Source organism: Protopterus annectens, chromosome 7.part0 (assembly GCF_019279795.1).
Source record: "Protopterus annectens isolate FY-2018-M chromosome 7.part0, PAN1.0, whole genome shotgun sequence".
Lineage (NCBI taxonomy): Eukaryota > Metazoa > Chordata > Ceratodontiformes > Protopteridae > Protopterus > Protopterus annectens.
The window spans coordinates 107,817,914-107,843,832 of record NC_056739.1 but is presented as its reverse complement, the minus strand read 5'-3'; the positions used below and the strand labels follow the sequence as shown (position 1 = coordinate 107,843,832).

General features: G+C 43.1%; 1 protein-coding gene across 2 annotated transcripts in view; it reads left to right on the top strand.

Annotated features, from left to right (window-relative positions):
- MAPK14 (mitogen-activated protein kinase 14) overlaps positions 1 to 25,919 on the top strand; it is a 1,171,379-nt gene that overhangs the window by 590,314 nt on the left and 555,146 nt on the right. For both annotated transcript variants that reach the window (XM_044076538.1, XM_044076537.1), the window contains exon 6: positions 12,714 to 12,761. In XM_044076538.1, coding sequence (XP_043932473.1) covers positions 12,714 to 12,761 — 48 coding nt within the window. The remainder of the gene's footprint in view (positions 1 to 12,713; positions 12,762 to 25,919) is intronic.

The following is a 25,919-nucleotide window of genomic DNA, read 5'->3' as shown; positions in this document are numbered from 1 at the left end:
CTTTACACACTATGAGGGAACATTTTCACTGGGAAGGTCAAGACTACTCTGATTCAAAGAAAAAGCTTAGAGAGTTTCTTTTACTCCCCCAACACAGACCACTTGCCATCCTACCAGTTTTGGACATTGTGGATGATGTCTATTTAGAATCCAGTTTCAACCCAGACTCTCTACCTCCTGCTCCGGCCAAGCCTGACAGATACTACAGAGTGCCTGATTCCCACAAATTTCTTTACAAAAGCCCAGTAGCTGACCCAGAGACTATCTCCCAGGGTCCCAAGGGGGCTAAGGCTTCTATGGCTAAAAACCCAGTACCTTCTGAGAGGGATTCCAGAGCACTAGACAGGTGGGGGAAAAAGGTTTACACCTCAGCCACACTAGCTGTGAGGGCACTGAATTGTCAATTTCATATGCTTAAGTATCAGCAATTTCTAATCTCTCAGTTAAAGCAAAGAATAACCACTCTCCCTCAACAATCTGAATTGAAAGAAGTACAGGATCTGTTGCATGCCACTGAGCAGGTGGGCAAACATACCTTACAATGTGGGTTTGATTCTTTGGAGGCCTCCTGCAGAGCAGCTGTCACTGGGTCTGTTATACGTAGGCATGCTTGGTTAAAGGAACAAACTCTGCCTGATCATGTTAAAGCAAAACTACTAGATGCTCCCTTACAGCAGGATGTTCTTTTTGGAGTTAAAGCAGAAGATGTTTTAAAGAAAATGGAAGATAAGGCAAAATCTATGCAGACAGTCAAAGATTTCCTACAAGTACATCCCCCTCACTTCAGCAGAAACTGGCCAACAAAAAATTGGTCCTTTCCAGCCACTGACAGACCGCAGAGGGGTAAATACAGATGCCCAAGGGGCAGAGGACAACCACAAGCCCAGTATAAACCTCGCCAATGGGGCACTACAACACAGAAGGGAGGAGAAGACAGGTCTCAATCCACCAGAAGGCAAACTCAATGACTTGCACCTCATCTGGCCAAGCAATACTCTCTTGGCAGCCCCCTTGGGGGGAAAACTCGCACTTTTTGCAGACAACTGGCAGATAGTCACAAAGGACAAATGGGTCCTAGACATAATTTTACGAGGATACAGATTCCACTTTCACACCTTGCCAATGAAAAGAGGAATGCCAAATCTGCCACAAAATCAATGGGCAGGGGCACAAAAGCAAATTATAGCTCTCATGGACATGAGCCATTCAAATGGTACCTACTCGAGAGCAAGGCCAAGGATTTTACTCAAGACTCTTTCTAGTGCCCAGAAAGGACAATGCCTGGAGATCAATTCTGGACCTTTCAGTTCTAAACACTTACTTACAAGTACCCAAATTCAAGATGCTAACACTACAGCAGCTACTTCCCATGTTGGCAAGGAAGCATGGCTAGTAACGTTGGACCTCAAGGAGGCATACCTGCATGTCCCTTTCAGACAAAGTTGCAGAAGATGCCTCCGTTTCATTGCAGGTTCAACCCATTACCAATTCTCTGCACTGCCCTTTGGCTTATCTACTGCGCCCAGAGTTTTCACAAAATGTCTGGCACCAGTAATTGCATACTGCAGACAAAGAGGAATTCAAATATGTCCATACCTGGACGACTGCCTCATCCAAGCAGAAAGCAAAGACATTCTCTTACATCATCTGGCCTTTGTAAAGCATCTACTAAACTGCCTGGGGTACACAGTAAACGAAAAGAAGTCAAAACTAGTACCCTCACAAAAAATGACATTCCTGGGTGCCAGCTTGAATACAACGTCCCAGAAGGCTTATCTCACGCCAGACAAGCAACTACAACTGACTCAATATTTCAAGACAATGGCAATAAAGACCCAATTAACTGCAAGAAATATTCTGCAGGCTTTGGGCTTCATGGCATCTTGCATACTAATAATATCATTTGCAAAGCTGCATATGAGGAAATTACAGTTGTACCTAAAAAGCGTATGGTCTCAACACAGCCACAGCTTGGACACAATGATATCTCTCATACCCTGCCTACAACATGAATTTCTATGGTGGTCACAGGCATGTCACCTCAACAAGGGTCAGCCTTTCTTCTTGCCCCCAGCCAGGCAGACTATCACAACAGATGCTTCAGACTACGCCTGGGGGGCACACATGGCAGAACAATGCATTCAAGGCCTATGGACTGCCGATCAAAGAAATCTGCACATAAATCAAAAAGAGATGCTAGCTGTACAGAAAGCTCTGACAGCCTTCAAGGATCTATTACATCCAGGGCAACTTGCAATAAAGACTGACAACACCACAGTAATGTGGTACATAAACAAACAAGGGGGTACACATTCCTACCCTCTATGCAGGCAAGCAATGATCTTATGTAACACAGCTCTGGCCTACCAAGTCCAGTTACAAGCTCAATTCCTGCCAGGACAGAAGAACACATTTGCAGACGACCTCAGCAGAAACATCATGGATCCCCACGAGTGGAAACTAGATCCACAAATATTTGCAATGATAACTCAAAAATGGGGCCTTCCAAACAAAGACCTGTTTGCCAGTCCTCAAAACTACCAACTGACAAAATTTTGTTGAAGGACCTCCCACCATCAAGCTTGGAAAGTGGACTTTCTCTCTTTCATTTGGAAAAACCTGACAGCATATACCTTCCCTCCATTACCTCTCCTCACAAAGGTTCTTTTGAAGGTCAAAAAGGAGAGACCACAACTGATTCTCATAGCCCCAGACTGGCCACGCCAGCACTGGTACCCGCTATTGAAAAATATGGCCCACAGCCCACCATGGATATTGCCTCAGATACCCCATTTGCTCACACAACAAAACAAAACAGATTCTTCACAGCCAGCTCAAAACTTTAAATCTGGCTGCATGGCAAATCAACTAAACATCCAACCAGCTCCTCTTTCACAAGCAGTTCTGGATGTTATTCTGGAAGCTAGGAGGCCAAGCACCAGGAAGGCTTATTCGGACAAATGGAAAAGGTTTTGTGCCTAGAACCAAGCTAAAGGCCAAGACACAATTCAGCCTCACATGCCTCACATTCTACAGTATTTAGCTGAGATGTTGCAGAAAGGACTTTCCTTTTCCTCAATTAAAATCCATGCTTCAGCTATTTCAGCTCACTACAACACGGATCCACCTTTATTTTCACATCCTCTTCTAAGGCAGTTCTTCAGAGGGGCAAAAAACATTAGACCACCCAGGAGAGCTCCTACACCAACATGGGACCTCAACTTTGTTCTGGAAAAACTAACACTACCTCCCTTTGAACCAGCTTTCTCTGCAGATCTTCAGTTCCTATCATGGAAGACTGCCCTGCTCCTAGCAATAACTTCAGCTAGGAGAGTCTCAGAGCTACAGGCACTAATATCAGTGGAACCTTTCCTCATTTTTCATCAAAACAGTTTCTCTACAAACTAATCCTTCCTTTATGCCTAAGGTGGTTTCCGGTGTAGCTTTAAATCAAACCATCCACTTACCCACCTTCTTCCCCAATCCATAGAACAAAGGTGAGAGACTCCTGCATTCCTTGGACATTCACAGGCAGCTTCGTTACTACTTGGCCAAAACTAAGGCTTTCAGAAAAACTGACCAGCTTTTTGTATCCTATGCTACAACTTCTCAAGGGAAGGCTATATCTAAGCAAACCATTTCTAAATGGATAGGTCATTGCATACATTTCTGCTATACCCATCATGGGAAACCAGTTCCTGCTACCATTAGATCCCACTCTACCAGGGCAACAGCTACCTCTACAGCCTTTCTCAGGGGGGTTCCAACCAAGGAAATTTTAGAAGCTGCAACTTGGAGTTCAGTACACACTTTTACCAAACACTATCACTTACCTCTTTACTCTAAGTCCAGGGCGGGTTTCGCCACTGCAGTTCTGCAGGGCCTTATTGCCTCCACTAACCCTCTATGATACCTCCCCCCTACGTTAGCTTTGGGATTCAACCCAAGTGTGATGACTGCAGCAGGGTAACACGATGAACACAGTACAGTTTTGTACCTACCATAAATGTAGATGTTAGAGTGTTCACCCTGCTGCAGTCCAGGTTACCCTCCCTCCATCCCCTCTGATCTACTGGCTAAATCTCTTCAATACCTTAATGATGTATTTGCTTATAGCTGAAGGGATTTTGTGTTTGTGCAGTGTTCACACCATTTGGTACTAATTCTGATCACCCTTTTGGGGGCACCTGACATCTGGGGCAAGGAAAACTGAAGAAAATGGCATCTGTTGCATTATATTATACCCCTGGCGCACTGACGTAAGGGAAGAGGCGACAGCAACCGACGCCGGACCAAGTCTTTAGAATTCCGGCCGACTGCGGGACCGCCTGACGACAGGATAACCCAAGTGTGATGACTGCAGCAGGGTGAACACTCGAACATCTACATTTATGGTAGGTACAAAACTGTACTTTTTGACTTAGTACAGAGGCCAGCCTTGTTGGTATTGTTATAAAGCTGTTACACGTGCTTGTTTAATGATTCTGGCATATTAGACCATGATATACAGCTAAAGTAGACATTGAAGGACACTATGCTAGTTAAACAACAGTGGCTACCCTTGTTCGTCTGTGACTGCTAATGAACAGAACGGCCACTGGGGAGATGACAGTACATTATGGTAAAGTTTGTTTGACTGTTTGGTAACTTTTATTTTGAGGTGATATGTCAGGTATTTTGGGGTTGTCACCACTTTGAGGTTTACTTTTGACCTATCTGGTGGGGACAGTAATTTGAGTAGAGTATTGGACTGAGTAAGCCAGTAGTACTTTGAGGTTTTGTGTCCGACTAGTTTAGAGGGTAGGAATACTTTTGGGTACCTTGGAATGTCGTCATAAGGTGAAGCATTTGGAGATGCTCTGAAGTCTTAACTGTCCTTGGGAAAAGCTAAATTAGCTGTGTGTGTGGTATCACTGTGTGTTTGTGAGGAAAGTTATGTCTTTGTGTGCAGTGTCACACTGTGTTGTGGGTGGTAGTAGGTTAAATTGTGCATGGGAAGGTTGTGTGCCTTAGTGTGTAGTGTCAGTGTGTGTTGGGGAGGGTAGGTGTGCCTTGGTTTGTAGTGTCAGTGTCTGTTGAGGAGGGTAGGTGTGCCTTGGGGAGGCTTGGGTATGCCTTGGAGTGTAGTGTCACGGTGTGTGTTTGGGAGGGTGGATATGCCTTGGTGTGTAGTGTCATGGTGTGAGTTAAGGAGGGTGGGTGTGGCTTGGTGTGTGGTGTTGCGGTTTGTCTTGGGGAGACTGGGTATACCTTGGTGTGTAGTTTGTCAGTGTGTGTTGGGGAGGCTAGGTGTGCCTTGGTGTGTTGGGAAGGGTAGGTGTTTCTTAGCTTGTAGTCTCCCATTGTTGTGGAAGGTGGCAATGCCTTGACATGTGGGGAGTAGAGTATGTGTGTTAAGTAGTGCTGCAAATTGTTGAGAGAATTGGTGTGTGCCTTGACATGTAGTGACACTTTATTAGTGGACAGCAGTGCAGTAGTTGGTTCATAATATGACATCACTGGGAAGGGCAGGAGTGACCTGTTCAGAATCGGACTGTAGAGGTGGTAATGCTTCCTTAGGTTGTACTGTCTGTTGTAGGAAAAGGATGGGTGTACCTCTTATTGTACTCTCACATTGTTGGAGATTGCAGTGCCCTGGGATGTTCTTCATGTTTCACTGTTGCAGTCATTACACTTGGGTTGTCTGCCTGCAGGTAGCCCTCAGTCGGACCAAATACCAGAGTTTTGGGATTTCTGTGTCGGTTGCTGTCACCTCTTTCATGACGTTGGGTCATCAGGGGTATAAAACATGCAGCTGACGCCATTACATCCGTCTTTCTTGCCAGGAAGGGGCCCGAAGCAGAAGCAGTTCGCAAGTGCTGGTCGACCGCTACCTGAAATTTTTGTTTTTTCGAGATTCAGACCTGAAGTCTTCCAAAGCTAAGTGCCCCGTTGGGGATTCTTTTTTCTTGCTCTAACCAATGTCAGAAAAAATCAACAATTGTCTTGCCTGTGGAACGCCAATACCTGAGAGAGATTTTCATTCTTACTGCGTCACCTGTTTAGGCCCAGACTATGACGTCCCTCTCTGTCAGTTTTGTCCCTTGTTTAACACCCGTACCATTCATCATCGGGCTATTTTTGTAGCTAAATTCTTTTGCTCTCGTTCTCTGTATTCCGAAATGGTTTCAGTAAGCCATCTGACTAACGATTTTCCGAAAAAGTGCAAAGACAGAGACAGACAACATAGGTCAAAAACTGCTGACGACTCTTCCGCTAAGCTAGTCACCAGTCCGCCGGTACTCAGTGAGGTGCCTTTGCAGCCCCTGATGCCCTCTACTTCAGATTCGCAGGCCTCTACTGAGACCCTTTCGGAGCCGGGTATGCCGTGAGATGCTTCAACGGTGGAACCTGCGGATGTCTCTACCTTGGATGGGTCCGGAGCCGCTGTGCAGGCACCGGCTTCTGAGGGTGTATTCAGGCCTACTGACTTGCATGTCAAACTGGTGCCGTCTTCTTCTTTAAGGCCTAAATCTCGAACCATGCCTAGAAAACTGACGCCCAGACTGCATGGTCAGGCCTCTATGCCTAAAAACAAATAAGAATGGCTGAAGACCTTGTTACTTTAATCAGGGAAGCCAACCTTTCCCCCTCTGAGAGACCTAGGACTGAGTTTGCTTAGGATACTTCTGGCCAGGATTCCGAAATTTCTGTTTCCTCTTATGACCAGGATTTACCCTCATCTACCTGTGATGATTCTGATGCTGAGGACTCTATTCCCTCTGCTTCCCCCCCCCCCCCAGAGGATTTCTCTGTTGGTGAAACCTTGCATACTCTTAGGGAGCATTTTCGTTGGGCAAGTCAGGATTTCTCTGATTCTAGAAAGAGGCTTAGTGATTTCTTACTCCTTCCCCAGCACAGGCCTTTAGCTATCCCTCCTGTACTAGACATTGTTGATGATGCCTTTTTGGAATTTAGCTTGGCCCCTGACTCTTTACCTCCTGCTCCCAGAAAACCTGATAGATATTACAGGGTTCCTAACTCTCACAAGTTCCTTTTCAAAAATTCTACTGCGGATCCTGAGACCATTTCACAGTGACCCAAGGGCATTAAAGCTACTACTGCCAAAAATCCTACCCCCTCTGATAGAGACTCCAGGGTGCTGGATAGATTGGGCAAGAAGATATACACTTCTGCAACCTTGGTCATCAGGGCCTTAAACTGCCAGTTTCATATGTTAAAGTATCAGCAGCAAATTATTGGATTGCTTAAACAGAAAATTATGTTGATTCTTGATTGTGCTGAAAATAAGGATTTACAGGATGTAATGCATTCTGCTGAACAGGTTGGAAAACATACTTTGCAATGTGGTTTTGATTCACTAGAGGCATCTTGCAGGACTGCTGTCACTGGGTCTGTACTTTAGAATGCATGCTTGGCTAAAGGAGCAATCCTTGCCAGATCATGTTAAAGCTAAATTACTGGATGCTCCCTTAAATCAGGACCGCCTGTTTGGCAACAAGGCAGAAGAAGTTCTTAAAAAGATGGAGGAAAAAGCTAAATCTATGCAAACAGTTAAAGATTTCTTACAAGTACGACCTCCAAGATTTAGTAGGCATTGGCTCTCTAAGAATTGATCCTTTCCTGCCTCTTCCAGGCCTTCCAAGTCCAAACCCAGATCCAGCAGAACACCCAGGCTTCAGTTCCAGGGTACGCACATGACTAAGCAGTGGGGGCCCCCACTTCCAAATCTGGGAGTAGTAACCCCCCCCCCCCCCCATGGTAAACTGTCTCTATGACTTAACTTTAAAACTTCCAAGCACTTTTCAGCTAACTGCCCCTTTGGAGGGAAAGATTGCTCTACATGCAAAAAACTGGGAACTCATTACCCAGGACAAATGGGTTTTAAATGTAGTTTCCCAAGGATACAGATTTCACTTCCACACGTTACCAACCCCAAACGGTTGGCCAGATCTACTCTCAAATCAGTGGGCAGAGGCTCAAAAGCAAGTACTCTCTCTCGTAAGCATAAAGGCTATTCAAACTGTACCAGAAGAGGAAAAGGGACAAGGTTTCTACTCAAGACTTTTCCTGGTACCCAGAAAAGACAATTCATGGCATCCTATCCTGGACCTGTCTACTTCAAACACCTTTTTGGAGATTCCAAAATTCAAGATGCTAACTCTTCACCAGTTGCTTCTTATGCTAGACAAAGATTCCTGGTTGGCAGCACTCGATTTAAAGGAAGTATACCTGCACATCCCAATCAGGGAATCTTGTAGAAGATACCTACGCTTCAAAGCAGGCTACATGCACCGTCAGTTCTCTGCACCGCCCTTTGGCTTATCTACTGCGCCCAGGGTATTCACAAAGTGCCTAGCTCCAGTCATTGCATTTTGCAGGCAAAGAAATATTCAAATATACCCATACCTGGACGATTGTCTAATTCAGGCAGAACGCCAGAACATACTTTTGAATCATCTGGCTTTTGTACAAAGGGTGCCAACTTGTCTGGGGTACACCATAAATGAAAAGAAATCACACCTGGTACCCTGTCAACAAATTACATTCCTGAGAGCAAGCTTGAGTACAACTTCCCAGATGGCTTTCCTCATGCCAGAGAAACAAAGTCATTTGACAACCTACTTCAAACTAGTGGGCACAAAAACCCTGCTATCTGCAAGGCAAATACTGCAGACTTTGGGGTTCATGGCCTCCTGCATTCTTCTAATTCCATATGGAAGACGGCATATGAGGAAACTACAATGGTATCTAAAAAAGCATATGGTGTCAACATTCTCAGGATCTAGAAGCAATGATACCTATCATACACTGCCTACAGTTAGAGTTTTTTTGGTGGGCAGAGGCATGCCACCAAAACAAGGGACTACCATTCACTCTATCCCCTGCTGGCCAAACCCTAACAAAAAGACGCATCAGACTATGCATGGGGGGCTCACCTGACAGGAAGTGCATTCAGGACAAATGGAACCCAAGTGAAATACACCTGCATATCAATCAAACAGAAATGTTAGCTGTACAGAATGGTCTGACTGCCTTCAAGGACCACATTCTTCCAGGACAATCAATGGTAAATGACGGACAACACCACTGTTATGTGGTACATAAACAGGCGGGAGGGGGGGTACCCATTCTTACCCCCTCTGCAGACTATCCATAGCACTGCGGAACACAGCCTTGAGCTACCAAGTGCATCTACAGGCTCTGTTCCTGCCAGGGAAACTAAATACACTGGCAGACGGACTAAGCAGAAACCTCATGGACCCACACGAGTGGAAACTGGAACCAAAGACTTTCAACATGTTGACAATCAAATCGGGGAGTCCAGATATAGACCTGTTGGCCTCCCCCCAGAACTACTGATTACACAAATTTTGCACAAGGACTCTCTTACAAAAAAGCTTGGAAAGTGGATGCTTTGTCCTTCAGCTGGAAAAAAACTATCAGTTTATGCTTTTCCTCCTTTGCCTCTCCTCTGCAAAGTACTACTAAAGATCAAGCAGGACAAACCAAGTATGATATTTATTGCACCAGACTGGCCACGCCAACACTGGTACCCCTTCTTGTGCAGTGTCACTGTTGGCCCCATGGCACCTGCCTCAGAACCCTACCCTGTTGTCTAACCAGGAGAACCAGATTCTGTACCCTCAGCTTCAAACCGTGAACCTAGCCGCCTGACTAATTACCTAATCTCTCCTTAACCATTCCTCAGTAAACCAGTGATGGATATCATTTTAGAGGCAAGGAGTCATTTGACTCCCTACTTCAAACTAATCCATCACAAGGGATGAACACAGCAGCGCCCAACTTACCTCAGATTCTACAATACTTAACTGAGATGCTTCGCAAGGGCCTTTCTTTTTCCTCCATCAAAATTTATGCCTCCACCCTTTCAGCTCATTATAACACAGAACCTCCCCCTCTTCTCTCATCTACTGTTCAAGCAGTTCCTTAGAGGGACCAAAAATTTAAGACCACCCAGGAGAGCCCCAACTCCAGGCTGGGACCTTAACTTTGTATTGGAGAAACTCACTCTTCCTCCTTTCGAGCCAACTGCTACTGCAGATTTAAAATTCCTTTCTTGGAAGACTGCCTTCCTTTTAGCAATCACTTCAGCAAGAAGGGTATGCGAATTACAGACCCTTATGGCAGTGGAGCCTTTCATTATCTTTCATGCGGACAGGGTGTCCCTCAGAACCAATCCCTCCTTCATGCCCAGGGTGGAATCCAGTGTGGCTCTTAATCAGTCCATTCATTTGCCAACCTTCTTTCCTAATCCACAGAACAAAGGGGAACGGATACTGCACTCCTTACATATGCACAGACAACATAGATTTTACTTGGATAGGAGTAAACCTGAAAGGAAATCTTAACAACTGCTGGTGGCATTTACTGCAGGGGCAGAGGGGAAGGCTATTTCAAAGCAAACCATTTCTAAATGGATAGGCCATTGCATTCATTTCTTCTATAAGCACCATGAAAAACCTCTCCCACAGGGGATCAGACCCCATTCAACTAGTGCTGCATCTACCTTTACAGCCTTTCTCAGGGGTGTCCCTACCAGGGTCATCCTAGAAGCTGCTACCTAGAGTTCTGTACATACTTTCACCAAGCATAACCATTTGTCAATTTTCTCTAAATCCAGAGCTGACTTTGCCACTGCAGTCTTGCAGGACCTTATAGCTGGTCCTATTGCTATATAAATTCCTCCTCCCATCCTTAGCTATGGGAATCTACCCAAATGTGATGACTGCAGCAGTGAAACATGAAGAACATAGTAAGTTGTGTACACTTACCATAAATTTAGATGTTCGAGTGTGTTCACTGTTGCAGTCCTGGTTACCCTCCCTCCAGCCCCCTGACTTTTTTTTTTGGCTATACCTCTACTCTTCTTTACTGTGCTTAAAAGCTTTTTAGTGTATTTGCTTTTTTATTGGAGGTATAATCTTGTGTGTGTGTGTGTGTGTGTGTGTGTGTGTGTGTGTGTGTGTATATATATATATATATATATATATATATATATATATATATATATATATATATATATATATATATATATGTATAGATATATATATATATATATATATATATATATATATATATATATATTATTGCTTCCCATTAAGGGGGCACCTGACATGTGGGGCAAGAAAAACTGATGTAATTCCATCGGCTGCATGTGTTATACCACTGACTACCTGACGTCACAGAAGTAGAGACAGCAACCGACGCAGGACTCAAGACTTTTTTAATCAGGCCGGCTGAGGGCTACTGAGAGCAGATAACCCAAATGTGGTGACTGCAACAGTGAATACACTCGAACATTTACATTTATGGTAAGTGTACACAACTGTGCTTTCTTTGGACTGTAGTGACATATTATTCAAGAGGGTTGCATTCCCTTGCTGTTTGGTGTTGCACTTTCAGGAGGTTCCTCTGAGGGTGGCCTCATGTCACTTGGAAAAGGTCACAGTGTCTTGGGGTTAGTTTTACCACTCTTTGGAATGTCAGCACTGCTTTGATGTTTGACATCACATTGTTGACAATGTTGTACAGTGTCAAATTGTATGGTGGTATTGCTTGGAGTCTGGAGTCCGACACTAGGGAAGAGGGGCATTGCCTTGGGGTGTGGTATTGGACAGTAGAGGGGAATGCTTTGGAGAGTAATGTTTTCACCGCAGGAGAGAGTGACAGTAAATTGTGAGTGTTTGGAAGAGTTGCTAGTGCTGAGAATGGCAGTGCATTGTGGGGGCTTGAGGTAGTGAGAATGACTGTGCATTGTGGGTGTTTGAGATAGTGGGGTAGTGTTGATAATGACAGTGCATTGTGGGTGTTCATGAGAGTGGGTAGTTGTGTTCTCGTGTCTTCCAGGCTGAATGTAGACAATGGTAGTGCTTTTGGGTGTGATGTTGACATGCAGAGGATGGCCCTAATAAGTGTGAAAGTATGTTAATGAGCAGCCAAGGAGACATTTATAGTTGATTTGCAGGGTGATGGTAGGAAATGGCAGCTTTCCAGCTGAGATTGCATTTTACATAGTGTAGAAGGTGTAGACATACATGTAGGATGTAGACTAAAGTTGGAAGGAAAGGGATTGAATGGAGAAATGGCATGAAGAGGGCTCTATATTTACCGAATGCAGGGAGACGAGTGTGAGTGGTGGATAAAAATGGAAGAGTAAAGAATGGAAGAGTACGGATATGAGGAGGATGAGGCAGAGAATGAATTCTTTCATGGAGCAGAGGAGGAGAAGAAAGTAGCACAGCAGAATCTGGATGAAGTCGTATGAAAAACTTGCAAGCTGGATTGTTTAAGCAAGACAGGAAGGCAGAGGGAGAAAGTATACGGTAGTGAACTTGTTTTTGGGGATGTTCGCAGTCAGTCGCACTGACGGCTGAAGTAAAATTGCCATGTACTTATCTGTTTCACTCGTACCACATTTTTAAAATGTTTTTCTATGTGAATGCAGCACTAAAGTTAAAATATTAGATGAACATTTCAGATTCTTAGTGTTCATTTTCTGTAGCATACTAGTTCATGAGTTTTTTCTTCTTCTGGGTTATTGGTATAGTTTTATTTGTAACTTAGATGAGAGCAGTGAACAGAATACATTAATCCCTTGTGCAGGTAGGCATTGTCGGATTTAATGGGCAGATATACTGAAAAGAAACGCCATGGATAATTCCAGAACTAATTGCTGTTTTCTGTTCTAGGACCTCAAGCCCAGCAACTTAGCAGTCAATGAGGATTGTGAACTAAAGGTAAGTAAACTGGTTTCCCCTCTCTTTCTCAGCTAAGTTAATTTATTTTGTTCTCAGTGACTTTTTACAGGTTGCATGACTGGATTCATCAAGATTCTAGAACTGAGCTCTGTCTTATGCTGTTTTACTAGGACTCTCACTGAGGCTGATGCCAGACAGTATGTGGTGGTTTGGAAGAAGCATCCCATCATCTTTCTTTCACTTCCTTCTTGTCACTTGCTGGATTGAGTTGAAGCAGAAATGTTGATCTTTTTGTTTTGGGTGGGGAGGGTTTGTCTGGCCATAAAGTTGACAGGTTTTCTGTAAATTTAATGTTTAAACTGCATGGTTGTATGCGACAAGTTGAATCCCATTTTGAGATTTTTAGTTTGCTTGTCTTTTGCTTTAAAAATGGCAGAATGGTGCCTTTTGAACACACTGCTGTCACCTGCAGCTGTCCTAGTTTGACTGCATGTACAATGCTGGTTCCTGGATTTGTCTAGGTCCTACAAGTCCCATCATCAATGACTGTGACTGGATCTTGACATGGTTTCACATGGTCTGGAAGCTGTTTAAGTTCCTCCCATTAAGAGCTTTGTTATGAAACCAGTTGGTCGCTGTAGAGGTCCTAAAGGAGCCTCATCAGAAGTGTCGCTTACAGCCAGTTCTTCCCCCTTGGAAAAGGAGATTTTTATTACTGTGTCACCCTCATTCTGAAGAGCGTATGGGTGTTCTGTACCATTTTGGATTTCAGCAACTTAAATAGCCTTGCATGCTGAGTTCTCTAAGCTTTCTGTCCAGGGGATAACATCTTCCTTCAGACTGAATGCAGATATCAGTGGATGTGATAGGTAGGTGGTGGTACAGTGTCGTGTGGGTGTTTCACAGGCAGTTTTTGGTCATCACCGTTTTCTGTTCTAAGTGCTGCAGTTGGGCCTTTCATCTGCACCCATTTTGTATTTATTTTGGTTGTAGATGGTAGGGGCTGCGCAGGAGGATTTCCTTCTGTTCTCCTTAGGATTAGCCCCTGCTGGCACCTGCAGAGGACTTCATGGTGGCACTCATCTACCTTCTGGGCTTGTCATACTTGCAAGCTTTGGAGGTTGCCATAAATGCAGTATAGGTTCATAAGTTCATAGGTTAGTACTTGGCTAACTGCCCTTGTGGGCCATTTTAAGCCTAGCCATTTACCTTATGTGAGAATAAAATCCTGAACCTTGTGTTTGTAAGGTAAACACCTTAACCATTATGCCACCCTCCTCTGAGTCTCATTGTAGAGGACGCTGTCTTTTTGAAGAGTTGGGGAGACAGCAGTGTCTGTCATTCCTGCTGGACAGCAGACAAAGCAGGTCATGATTTTGGCATCCTGTGTGAGGGATTACAAGTGAGAATGTGGCTTAAACTCTTCTTATGCCTTTTGAATGTCTTGACATCAGTTATCCTCACCATCTTGGTCTTCCACTGTCACATGAGGGGAATTTCCATGGATGGTGAAGTGGCAGTGGTAGCCTTCTTGGATCTACTTCTGGTGCCAGACTTTCGTCACCAGACTGTAGGCTGGTGGATAATTTCCATATGTTCTCATTGTAAGTTCTACTTTATTGCTCAGTTGATAGCAGATGCTTTCCTATGGATAGCAGAAGCCTTTCAGTATCTGCCCTGCTTCAAGGTATGTGATCCCTAGGAAAGAACTTACAGATTTACTCGCTCAAACTTTGAGAGTTTCTTTTGTACAGCAGAGTTTTGAAACATCAGCTGTTCATGTAATCAGTTTCATTAAGTTGGCATTCAGATACTCACAGTAAGATCATACTGAAGATCTTACAAACACTGGAAAAGGACACGGTCTTTTCCCTGAGTCTGTAAACCTCTGAGTTCAGTATAAGTAACTGGTGTGGGTGACTGCAGAAAGCTTGTCCCCCCCAAAATGGTGCTTCTGTTTATGGTTTTTATTTTCATTGGGTTTTGGATGTGTTTAATGAACTTTACTAGATGAGTGGTCAGCATTTCAAAACCCATTCTTTTTTGTTCCTCTTTCTTTTTAGTCTGTGTAAAGGAGTTTAAGACCGGAGCCCTTCTTTTGTGGTCAGACCACCAACTTGTGTAGAAGCATGGTACTGAATGCATAGCAGTGCAACATCAGTGGGGCTTAAACTTCATTTTTGTTGGTCAGACCACTGACCTGTTGTGTGTTATGTGGAAACAGCATGGTGACATGCTCTTATCCCCTTCGGAAAAGTGTGCATACACAGCAGTGCAGCAGCATTAGATCTTAAGCCTCAAAATGGTGTGAATGCATGGGTGCCCCCCCCCAGCTGTAGCTACAGCAGCCTTCTAAGGTGAAGGGTGAGCATGATGGTTGTTTGAAGACATTCTAGGAGTGTGACACCCTGAAGCACAATTTAGTTTTCACATAGGATAATAGTCCTCTGACATAATTCTGATTATTTCACCAGCACAGTGGGAAGTTGGCAGTACACATCTTTTGCATTAATTGATGAGGTAGCTTCCAGTATGCAATGCATTCTTTCCAAAGGCTGCTAGCTAAATGAGAGAAGAATAAAACATCTTTTGTTATGCTTCATTTGTAAAGGAGGGTATAGTTTCAAGCAAATCCTAATGCAGAAGTCCATCCCTGTTTGCATCGGTGTAGCCTTGTGTCGTGCAGCACGGACTGTTCCCCAGGGGGCTGCCCATTTCTTTATTTTCTTTGATCCTGACATACGACCTGGCTAAGGCTCAGACATCACTCAGTTTGCCCGAAAGGCTTAAACTTACCAGATGTACTATGGCTGTAAGAGGGTCTCTGTGCAGAGAAAAGTCTCCCCCTCCTGATTCAGTAAGTTGGCAGGTCTCTAAAAGTGACAGTTGCCAGATATAGCATAATTAATTGTGCGATTGTGTAACATAAGAAATTATGCATTTTGTTGATATAAACTTGATAAAATACTATGTACTAACATAGACTTGCATTACATTTGTCATCTTAACAGTTAAGTATACTGGATATATGAAAGACTGTGTGTTGAAGTTGTACATAGTGTCTGCTTGTGTGTGTGTATTTAAAAATAGAATCCACTAAGTAACTCCATGTATTTTGAATGTTGATGCTTGTATTCTTTGTTTTCTCTGTCTCATGGCATAGGTCATGGATAAACCGCTTTAAAATGAAGTAAAATAAATTATTTTGGCTCAGGGCACAAATTTTAATCTGAAAAGGCTTAAAACATTGAAGTGCAAAGTTTAAAGGCAGTGTCTGAACAAAACATCTTTTTATACCAAAACAGCCTCAGGAAAAAGCAAATACTTTATTTTTGGGCAAAAATAAGTTACTTTAATTTCTCTAAGGTTCCTCTGACCTTGCTGTATGAAATAATGTACAAGTCTCTTTGCTGATGGTGGTGGGGTTACCACCTTTAAAAAGTAAATTAATAAGTTAAAAAATTATGAAATTACGTTTTGGTTTTTGTTTATGCGTGGAAAGCTTGTTGCTTCTGTGTACTAATCTGAATGTTCCAGCACTTGTACAGTGCTCATTTTGATCATGGGCCCTGATAACATGCCAGATTGCCTGATTTATCAGTAACACATATGGCCTACCTGGATCCCTGCATAACTTCTTTAATTGAAGACTCTTCTCTGGTTGCATTCTCACCACCTGGGAAAACATCATTGTAATGCCATTACTCAATATTTGTCTAACCAGTGGATCCTGGTAACTGCATTTCCATCAGTCTCACAAGCCTTGCGTGTAAAGCTGTGGAACGTGTTATCTCCACCCTCATTAATCTGGAAATTCAAAGTCTTTTAACCCTTGACCCTAATTAGTTTGGCTTTGTCAAAAGCAGCTCCTGTCTGTTCAGCATTAATTTATTTTTGAAAAAGTCAGGAGATGTTTTTTATGTAGTGTATAGATCTTGCCTGGACCTAGCAAAGACCTTTAACGCTGATACCCATGCAGGCAGTAACAGACTTACAAATCTGAATATAAATCCATACATTATGCAGTGGATAGCTAACTGGATGTTTGAAGTGTACGTGGTAATATTTGAAGATGCCCTTCAGAAGGCAGAGTAATTTACTAGTGGTGTACTGCAGGACTTGTTGTTGTACTGTCTCATATTGAGGTTCTGTTTCTCAGATCTTTGGGTCGGCACTCAAGTCTATTTATCTGTTCCTCTGCTGACTCAGAATTGCTCCAGCATTGGTTGGATTATAACAGTTTGTGCATGGTCAGTGGTCTCATTCTAACAGTATATAAAATATAGAAGAGTTCATATTGGTAAACAATTTCACCATGATACCGTATAGGCAACATACCCCTCCAACCAGATGCTGTCGTAAGAACTGTAGTCTTTTTTATTGATAATTCCTTAACTTTTGACTGTCATGTCTCTATAGTAGATTGGGAAGCCTTCTATCTGGTTTATCTAGTTTGCAAAAGCATCTCCTCTAGTTCTCATCAGGCCTGTTATTGACTGTGATGTCCCTTTAGGCATGTAGTGGTCTGGGCATATTGCTCAACTTGAGGGACCTCTGAGATTCCTAACTAAAAAATATCAAAGGCCTCAAGACCCACAGATATCTGGACAGGCTAACAGCCCTGTCCCCTGTCTCAGCTTCGTATAAACTCCTCAGTGGAGATCCTTGTCTAGCCTTGTGAACCATGAAAGATGTAACCCTCCTCTGCATCCTATTGCTTTGCAGAACAAATGGTTAAAAGACATAGACCTTCCCTCAACAGACAGACAAAACCTGTTGGTGTGGTAGATTCATATCTGAGTGTATCTCCCACAAACTTCCATTGCATGTCACAAACTTCCATTGCATACCACCCTCTTACTCGATAATTGGGCAGCTTCATATTCTCCCCCCAGCATATTTTATGTTGTTGTCCTTGAGGCTGGAGGGAGATTTGTTGTCTAAGCTTGTAATGGTTTCTAGACTGATTTCTTAGTACTTAACTGTGAACCTATAAAATTATTTGGTGTCTGAAATTGGAAACTGATTTTCTTTAGGTTAATTCTTTAATATTTATTTATGTGTATGTTATATTTGTTCCAATGAGTAGAGAACTGAATGGACCATTGTCATGTGGAGATTATTTATAACAAAAGTACTGGTGTATGTATGGAGAACAATGAAAACATTTTCATTTTAATACACAGGCAACTGTGAAATGTAAAATATAAATTATAAGTAATTATTATCAGTTATACACCTTAATACTTCAAAGGCTAAATGTGAAGAAAAAATAGCTTTTCAGGCAAAGGACAGTTGCAAAGATTTCTACAGCTGTGTTTGTAACCTCAGAGGAAATAGACAACAATGCTCAGAACTTTTATGTAAATGGCATCACTCTCTCACTGAACTGGAAGCCATTCCCAACCTTTTAGCTGACAGGTTCAGCTCAAATCTCTGCCCCCCCCCCCAATAGTCCAAAGGAAATGCTACATAACACAAACCCCCAACTGTTACTCGAGAACAGGTCAATGTAGTTTCCAAGTCCAAAAACACGGCATCGATATGCCCGGATAACATCCGGGATGTTTAATAAGTAGCATGAAACATGACCTCTCTGGTCCACTTGAGTCACTTTTCTACGGGATCAAGGAATGGAAGATGGCTACAGTCATTCCCCTGCACAAAGGAGGTCCAGTCACTGATCCGGATAACAACAAACCCATAAGTCTTACCAGCATCGTATGTAAGGCCATGGAAAGAATCAGCATGGACATGATAAATGAGGACATAGGTAACCTGCAAATGCTGGATCCATCATAGTTAGGCTTTGTTAAAGGAAGGTCATGCCTATGAAAACTGGTAGACTTTTTTGAAAGAGTCACAAAAGCTTTGGATGAAGGTAAGCCTGTGCACAAAACTTACCTCCACCTGGCCAAGGCTTTTGGTACAATACCCCACTCAGGCATTGTAGACACTCTCACTAATTTAGGTATTAACCCTCTTATCACCTGCTAGATAGCCAACTGGCTCACTGATAGGACCTAGCAGGTCAAAATCGGTGAGGCCACCTCTACCAAGAGGCCAGTCACTAGCGGAGTCCCCCAGGGCTCAGTACTGGTTTATGGTTGTGTGACGCCCATGCACTGGTCCAGCAATCAAGGAGCCTCAATCCTCACCACTAACACCAGTGAGGAGCGTCCATATAGGGAAAGGATACTATATACACGCACAGTTAAATACAATTTCCGGTAAGAGATCACAGTCAGTCTGGGGCTGGGTTTCTCCCTTTCTCTCCAGGTCCCCAATAAGACTCCCCAATGGCACAGCTATAAGATCCAGATCTCAGCCTAGTGGGCAAGCTAAAACCTCCAGCACCCTCTCTGTCCAACCAGTGCTTCGTGTCCCTGCCCAAGTAGCTGACACACACACGCTTTGAGATAAGAGTTTATACAACCACACAGATACTCCCGGGGAAGGCTGGCACAGGTTTTCCAGCTTTGCCTCTTTTCTGCCCAGTCTAAATGGTAGTACCAGCTACCACCACCCACTAATATCAGCTACTCAAAGGCCCTTAAAAGGGTGTCCATTTATTACTGTGAAATATTATTAGCCAAATGGTAAGTGCAACCTAGCAGTCAAGACTTATTTGGAGTGACTTGCTACAGTATCACTATATACATGCAGTGTACTGTTAGAGCTTAAATTATTTCTACACAAACCACCACAGTTGAAAGATTTAACAATATTTAATAATAAAAATACAAGACAATACTTCTTACTACACAGTGCTAGTCAAGAGTTCAGAGATCACAGAAAAATACTTAAAATAATACAGTAGCAAAAGTTCTGACATCACAGAAAAACAAACTAGTCTAATCTTCCTATTTCCTAGCTATTTCTAAGAGAAGACACAGCTCTAAAATCCTACTTGCATGTAGAGCAAGACAGTGCTGGTGATGTTGGATGTTCTTAAGACAAATGCTCTGAGCTCTCTGATTCTCTCTTTAAATTGATAACACAGAGCTGCTTCACATGACATCATTCTTCACACTTCCCTGGTGTTCCCAGGCTAACAGAATCCGCATTTACATTCTTTACACCTGGTCAGAAACCAGAGCAATAATGGACATTTATACATGCAAATTCTAGCCATTAACTCTGGTCCTAAAACAGTAGGCAGAATGCCTCCCTCTAGACACATTGGCTCCAAATTTTGACATCAAAGACAATCATGAAATGCTTCACGTAGCTTTTTTTTTACAGCAGAGTGCACTGTTGTTACATTTTTACAGTTTAATATCCAATGCAGTCTTCTCACGTTTAAGAGAACAAGCCTGTGGCTTGCATTAATATTTACAAATGACAGAATTATCCACAAAATTCTATCTGGCTAGGCTGGCAGCCTTCACCTATCTTCACAGGCTGAGTAAGTTTGCAGGTAATTGCAAGCTGGGAATTATCATCAACTCCCCTGCAAACACTAGCACTCTTCAAGAAGGTCAGTCTCTGACTAATAAATGGTGCCAAAGCCATGACCTTAAACTCAGTGCTAAGAAATGCATAATTATAACTTTTGGGAAGTCAACCATCGCAGCTAATTACCATTTTGGTTTTATACTCCTCAGGGTCGACCCAGTGGTCAGGTGTCTGGGTACGCACGTAGAGAGCAGCCTTACCTTTGAACACCATGTGGCAACACTGGTGAGAAAATCCTTTTGTGTGGCACAACTTATAAGTAAGGGCATGGCATCTAAGTCCAAAGAAGTCATTATCACACTGTACTCCACCCAGTCATAGAATACAGTGCTCCCCTCTGGTATGCACCTGACTAGGCATATGCAGCAGTTGGAGTGATCTCAAAGGTTCCTTACAAAAAGAATAGTAGGCATAACAAACCTGCCTAATGCAGAGTGCCTTAAAGCCTTTTCCCTCTACTCAGTCTCCTATAGATTGTTGAGAAGTGATTATGTCTGGCTTGCAAGGCATCCACAAAACCCACACAAATTTCCTACATATTTGTAAGTCAAAGATCACCATAAATACAAGATCTAGGGACCTGAATTTTGTCTGTGGCATAAACAAAACATGCTGGAGGGACAGATGTGTCCCAGAGACTCTATGGAACAGGCTTCCCATCCATGTGAAGCTGGGTTCATCTATTACCCAGTTTAAGCACAACCTAGCCAAGTGGATGAGGAATAGGCCATTTACAATATGCCTGGCACCCATGTCCCTTATGGACAGAGGTAGCTTATAAGTGCCTGACCCTCAATGTCCTCTTTGGATGCAGGAAAACCAAAAATGAACCAGCACAAAGGAGAAGAATGGCTAAATCATATTTAATTGTGGCAATGTCACTCTACATGTTGCAAACCGGTTTCGGCTATATATCCAGCCTTCCTCAGTGCAAAATAGTATAAAGAGCACATCCTGGTTATTGCTTTTATATCCAAGTCTATTAAATGTGTATATACCCCAAAAACATGTGTATATACATTTATATCTGAAAATACATCAATAAATATAAATAAACATCCAAATGCATGAAATCATGGGCTGACACCTGCTAATTAATCTATTTCATTTAAACCAGGTTTGAACAAGGCACCTAACCTGGTAATCCATGCGGATTCCATATTATTTAATCTGTCATGCCAGCCAGCTTTAAGATTTCTATGAAAATCAATTTTATCAATGATGGTGAATTTGAATTGTGCAGTTTGATGGTTCATGGCATGTTTATATAAAGCATTAGAGATTTTATTATTTCTGGTGGCGCTAAGATGTTCACTTATCCTATGTCTCAGTTTTTTGGAAGTTTGACCTACATAAAAGGAGGAACATGTACAAGTGGCCAGATAGATCACCCAATCAGTGCTGCAGTTACCAAAAATTTTTATCTTGTATACCCGGGAGGTATTACCACTAGTAAATTCTTTGGTCTTTAGAATGTGTCTGCATGCACTCTTTGGATGCAGGACATCATTCTTTTGGGAAAACATGGCTAGGCTTAGAAAGGCCCCTTGGATCATTAGCCTAGTAACAATCTGTGAATCTGTGTACAATAGTTAAGTCATGCAGAGGCTAATTTTGAAACGGGAGAATTGAGATGAGGTAGAAGAAGATGATGGCAGTTTGGCTAAAATGAGGAGTGGAAGGGAAGGAGAATGGGGTAGGGAGAGGAAGATAATGAAAGAAGAATAGAAATGTAAAGAAAAAATGTGTAGAGTGAGAGGTGATGCTCAGGAAGTAAGTCTGTGTGCCTGGTGCTGAAATGTGCTGAGTGGAATGGGAAGGACACTGTAGGTAGTGGGGGATATGAAAGATAAGAGGAATAGGAATGTGCTGAGCGCTAAGCTGTTGCATTTGATCGACTGTCATGCTTTGAGTCCTGAAACACAATTACATGTTTTTTACTTTCCTGTTTTCTATGGTGTTTGTTGTACCTTTTTTTTTAAATTCAGGATTGTGTTGCGGACCTACTTTTTTTCTCATCTTAGACACCTGTTTGACTTGGGTCTTCGTTGTTCCACTTCTGTGATACATAGTGACCTTATGGACAGTAGAACTGTGGCCTAAGATATAGGTGTTAAGCAGTTTCTTAATGGAATTCACTTTTGCCTTTACCTAAATACCTTTGATTTTGAATTTCCTGATAGAAAGGCTTGCCAGGCCTCTATTTGTACTGGCTAGTTTAGTGGATTTGAAGTTTCTGTTTGGACAGTATTGTTCTTTGTGCCCATTATATGTTTATGCATGTACCCATTAGATCTCCTAGATACTGGCCCTTGTTTGTAAGGAATATTGTTTGGCCTTTCTAGAGGATGCAGTGTCTCTCTACACAGTCCTACTTTTCCAAAAATGTCGCAGCTGTTCTTCATCTAGACACTTGACCCCTACATTTTTCTTCCCAAGGACAGAATTGGGGTGGAAGGTGGTGGTGATCTTCGTGTTTCACTGTTGCAGTCATTACATTTGGGTTATCTGCGATGTTCTTCGTGTTTCACTGTTGCAGTCATTACATTTGGGTTATCTGCCTGTAGGTAGCCCTCAGCCGGCCTGAATACCAGAGTCTTGGATTTCTGTGTCGGATGCGGTCTGTTTTTCCATGACGTCAGGTTGTCAGGGGTATAAAACATGCAGCCGATGCCATTACATCATTCTTTCTTGCCGTGCGGGGCCCGAAGCATTTAGCAAGTGCCGGTCGGATAACTCCTGAAATTTTCGTTTTCGAGTTTCAGAACCGAAGTCTTCGAAAAAAGCTAAGTTACCCCATTGGGATCCTTTTTCTTGCTCTTAACCGATGTCAGTAAAAGGTAACAATTGTCTTATCTGTGGAAAGCAAATACCTCATAAAGATTTTCATTCGTACTGCATTCCTTGCTTAGGCCCAGTCCCTCACTGTTGATTTTGTGCCTTATTCAACCCCTGAACTATTTGTCGTCTGTCTATTTTCACAGCAAATTATTTTGGTACTCTGTTTATGTATCCATAAATGGCTTTGGCAAGCCATCCGACTACCGATATTCCAAAAAAACATAAGGATAAAGACAGAGACAGACCGCATAGGTCCAAAACTGCCAACGATGCTTCCTTTAAGCTAGTTGCCAGTTTGCCGGTACTCAGGTGCTTTCGCAGACCATGATACCCACTACTTCAGATTCACAGGCCTCTACTGATACCCATTCAGAGTCCGGTATGCCACGAGATGCTTCTTTGACTATGGAACTATGGATGTCTCTATCTTGGATGGGTCCGGAGCCGTGGTGCAGGCACCGGCTTCTGAGGGTTTATTCAGGCCTACAGATTTGCATTTTAAACAGACGCCATCTTCTTTATCCAGGCCTAAAACTTGACCCACACCTAGAAAACCAATGTCCAAACCGAATGGTCAGACCCATATGCCTAAAAAACAAATGCTTAGAATGGCTGAAGACCTTATTACTTTAATTAGGGGAAGCCAGCCTTCCCCATCTAAGAGACCTAGAACTGATTTTCCTTCTGATTCTTGTGATCAGGATTCTAAAATTTCTGTTTCTTTTGATTACCAGGATTTGCCCTTATCTACCTATGAGGATTCTGATGCAGAGGATTCCATTCCCTCTGCTTCCCCTCCAGAAGATTTTTCTTTTGGTGAAACCTTGCACACTCTTATGGAGCATTTCCGCTGGGAAAGCCAGGATTACTCTGACTCCAAAAAGAGGTTTAGAGAATCCTTACTCCTCCCTCAACACAGGCCTTTAGCTATCTTTCCTGTTCTGGACATTGTAGATGATGCCTTCTTGGAATCTAGCCTGGCACCAGGACTTTGCCTCCATCTCCCAGAAAATCTGATAGGTATTACAGAGTACTTGACTCTCACAAGTTACTCTTCAAGAATCCTACTGCGGATCCATATACCATTTCCCAAGGACCAAAGGGCATTAAGGCTACTGCTGCCAAAAACCCTACCCCTTCTGATAGAGATTCTAGGGCCTTGGACAGATGGTATACACTTCTGCTACTTTGGCCATTAGGGCCTTAAATTGCCAGTTTCATATGTTAAAGTATCAGCAGCATACTATGGGACTACTTAAACAGAAAATGATGATTCCTGACTGTGCTGAACATAAAGAATTACAGGATTTAATACATTCTGCTGAACAAGTTAGTAAACATACTTTGCAATGTGGTTTTGACTCTTTAGAAGAGTCTTGCAGGGCTGCTGTCACTGAGTCTGTATTTAGAAGGCATGCTTGGCTTAAGGAGCAAAACTTGCCAGATCATGTTAAAGCTAAATTACTGGATGCTCCCTTAAACCAAGACCGCCTTTTTGGCAACAAAGCAGAATAAGTCCTTAAAAAGATGGAGGAAAAAGCTAAATCTATGCAAACTGTTACATATTTTCTGCAAGTACAGCCTCCCAGATTTAGTAGGCATTGGCCTTCAAAGAATTGGTCCTTTCCAGTCTCATCCAGGCCTTCTCAGTCCAAACCCAGGAACAGCAGACCACCTAGGTTAGTCTCAGGCTGCACACAGGCCTAAGCAGTGGGGGGCTCCCACTTCCAAAGCAGGAAGTAGTAAGACACCCCCCTATGGAAAAATGGCTCAGTGACTTAACCTTAACCCTTCCAAATCCTGCTCAGCTGCCTGCTCCCTTAGGAGGGAAGCTCACCCTGCATGCAAACAACTGTAAACTCATTACCCAGGACAAGTGGGTTTTAAATATAGTTTTCCAAGGATACAGATTCTACTTCCACACCCTACCAACCTCAAACGGTTAGCCAGACCTACCCCCAAATCAGTGGGCAGAGGCTCAACAGCTGGATGTTCTTCGTGTTTCACTGTTGCAGTCATTACATTTGGGTTATCTGCTTGCAGTAGCCCTCAGTCGGCCTGATTAACAAAATCTTGGGTCCTACATCGGATGCTGTCCCTTTTTCCATGACGTCAGGTCATCAGGGGTATAAAACATGCAGCCGATGCCATTACATCAGTCTTTCTTGCCATGTGGTGCCCGAAGAAGCAGTTCACAAGTGCCGGTCGACTGACTCCTGAAATTTTCGTTTTCGAGTTTCAGAACCGAAGTCTTTAACCAAAGCTAAGTAACCCATTGGGGAAACTTTTTCTTGCTCCTTTCCGATGTCAGTAAAAGTTAATAATTGCATTACTTGTGGAAAGCAAATACCTCACAAAGATTTTCATTCGTACTGTATTCCTTGCTTGGGCCCTGACCATGACGTAACTTGCTGTCGGTTTTGTGCTTTATTAAATCTGTGCACTATCCGTCATCTGTATATTTTCACCTCTAAATATTTCGGTTCTCGGTTTAATTATCCAGAAATGTCGTTGATTAGCCATCCGACTACCAGGATTCCGAAAAAACGCAAAGATAAAGACAGAGACAGGCCGCCTAGGTCCAAAGCTGCCGACAACGCTTCTCCTAAGCCAGTCGCTAGTTAGCCAGTACTCAGTGAGACACTTTCTCAGCCCCTGATACCTGCTACTGATTTGCATGCCTCTACTGAGACCCATTCGGAGTCCGGTATGCCGCGAAATGCTTTAACTGTGGAACCTGTGATTGTCTCTACCTCTGATGGGTCCGGAGCCGCTGTGCAGGCACCGGCTTCTGAGGGTGTATTCAGGCCTGCGGACTTGCATATTAAACCAATGCCTCCTTCTTCTTTTAGGCCTAAATCTTGAACCATGCCTAAGAAACCAATGCCCTGGTCGCAT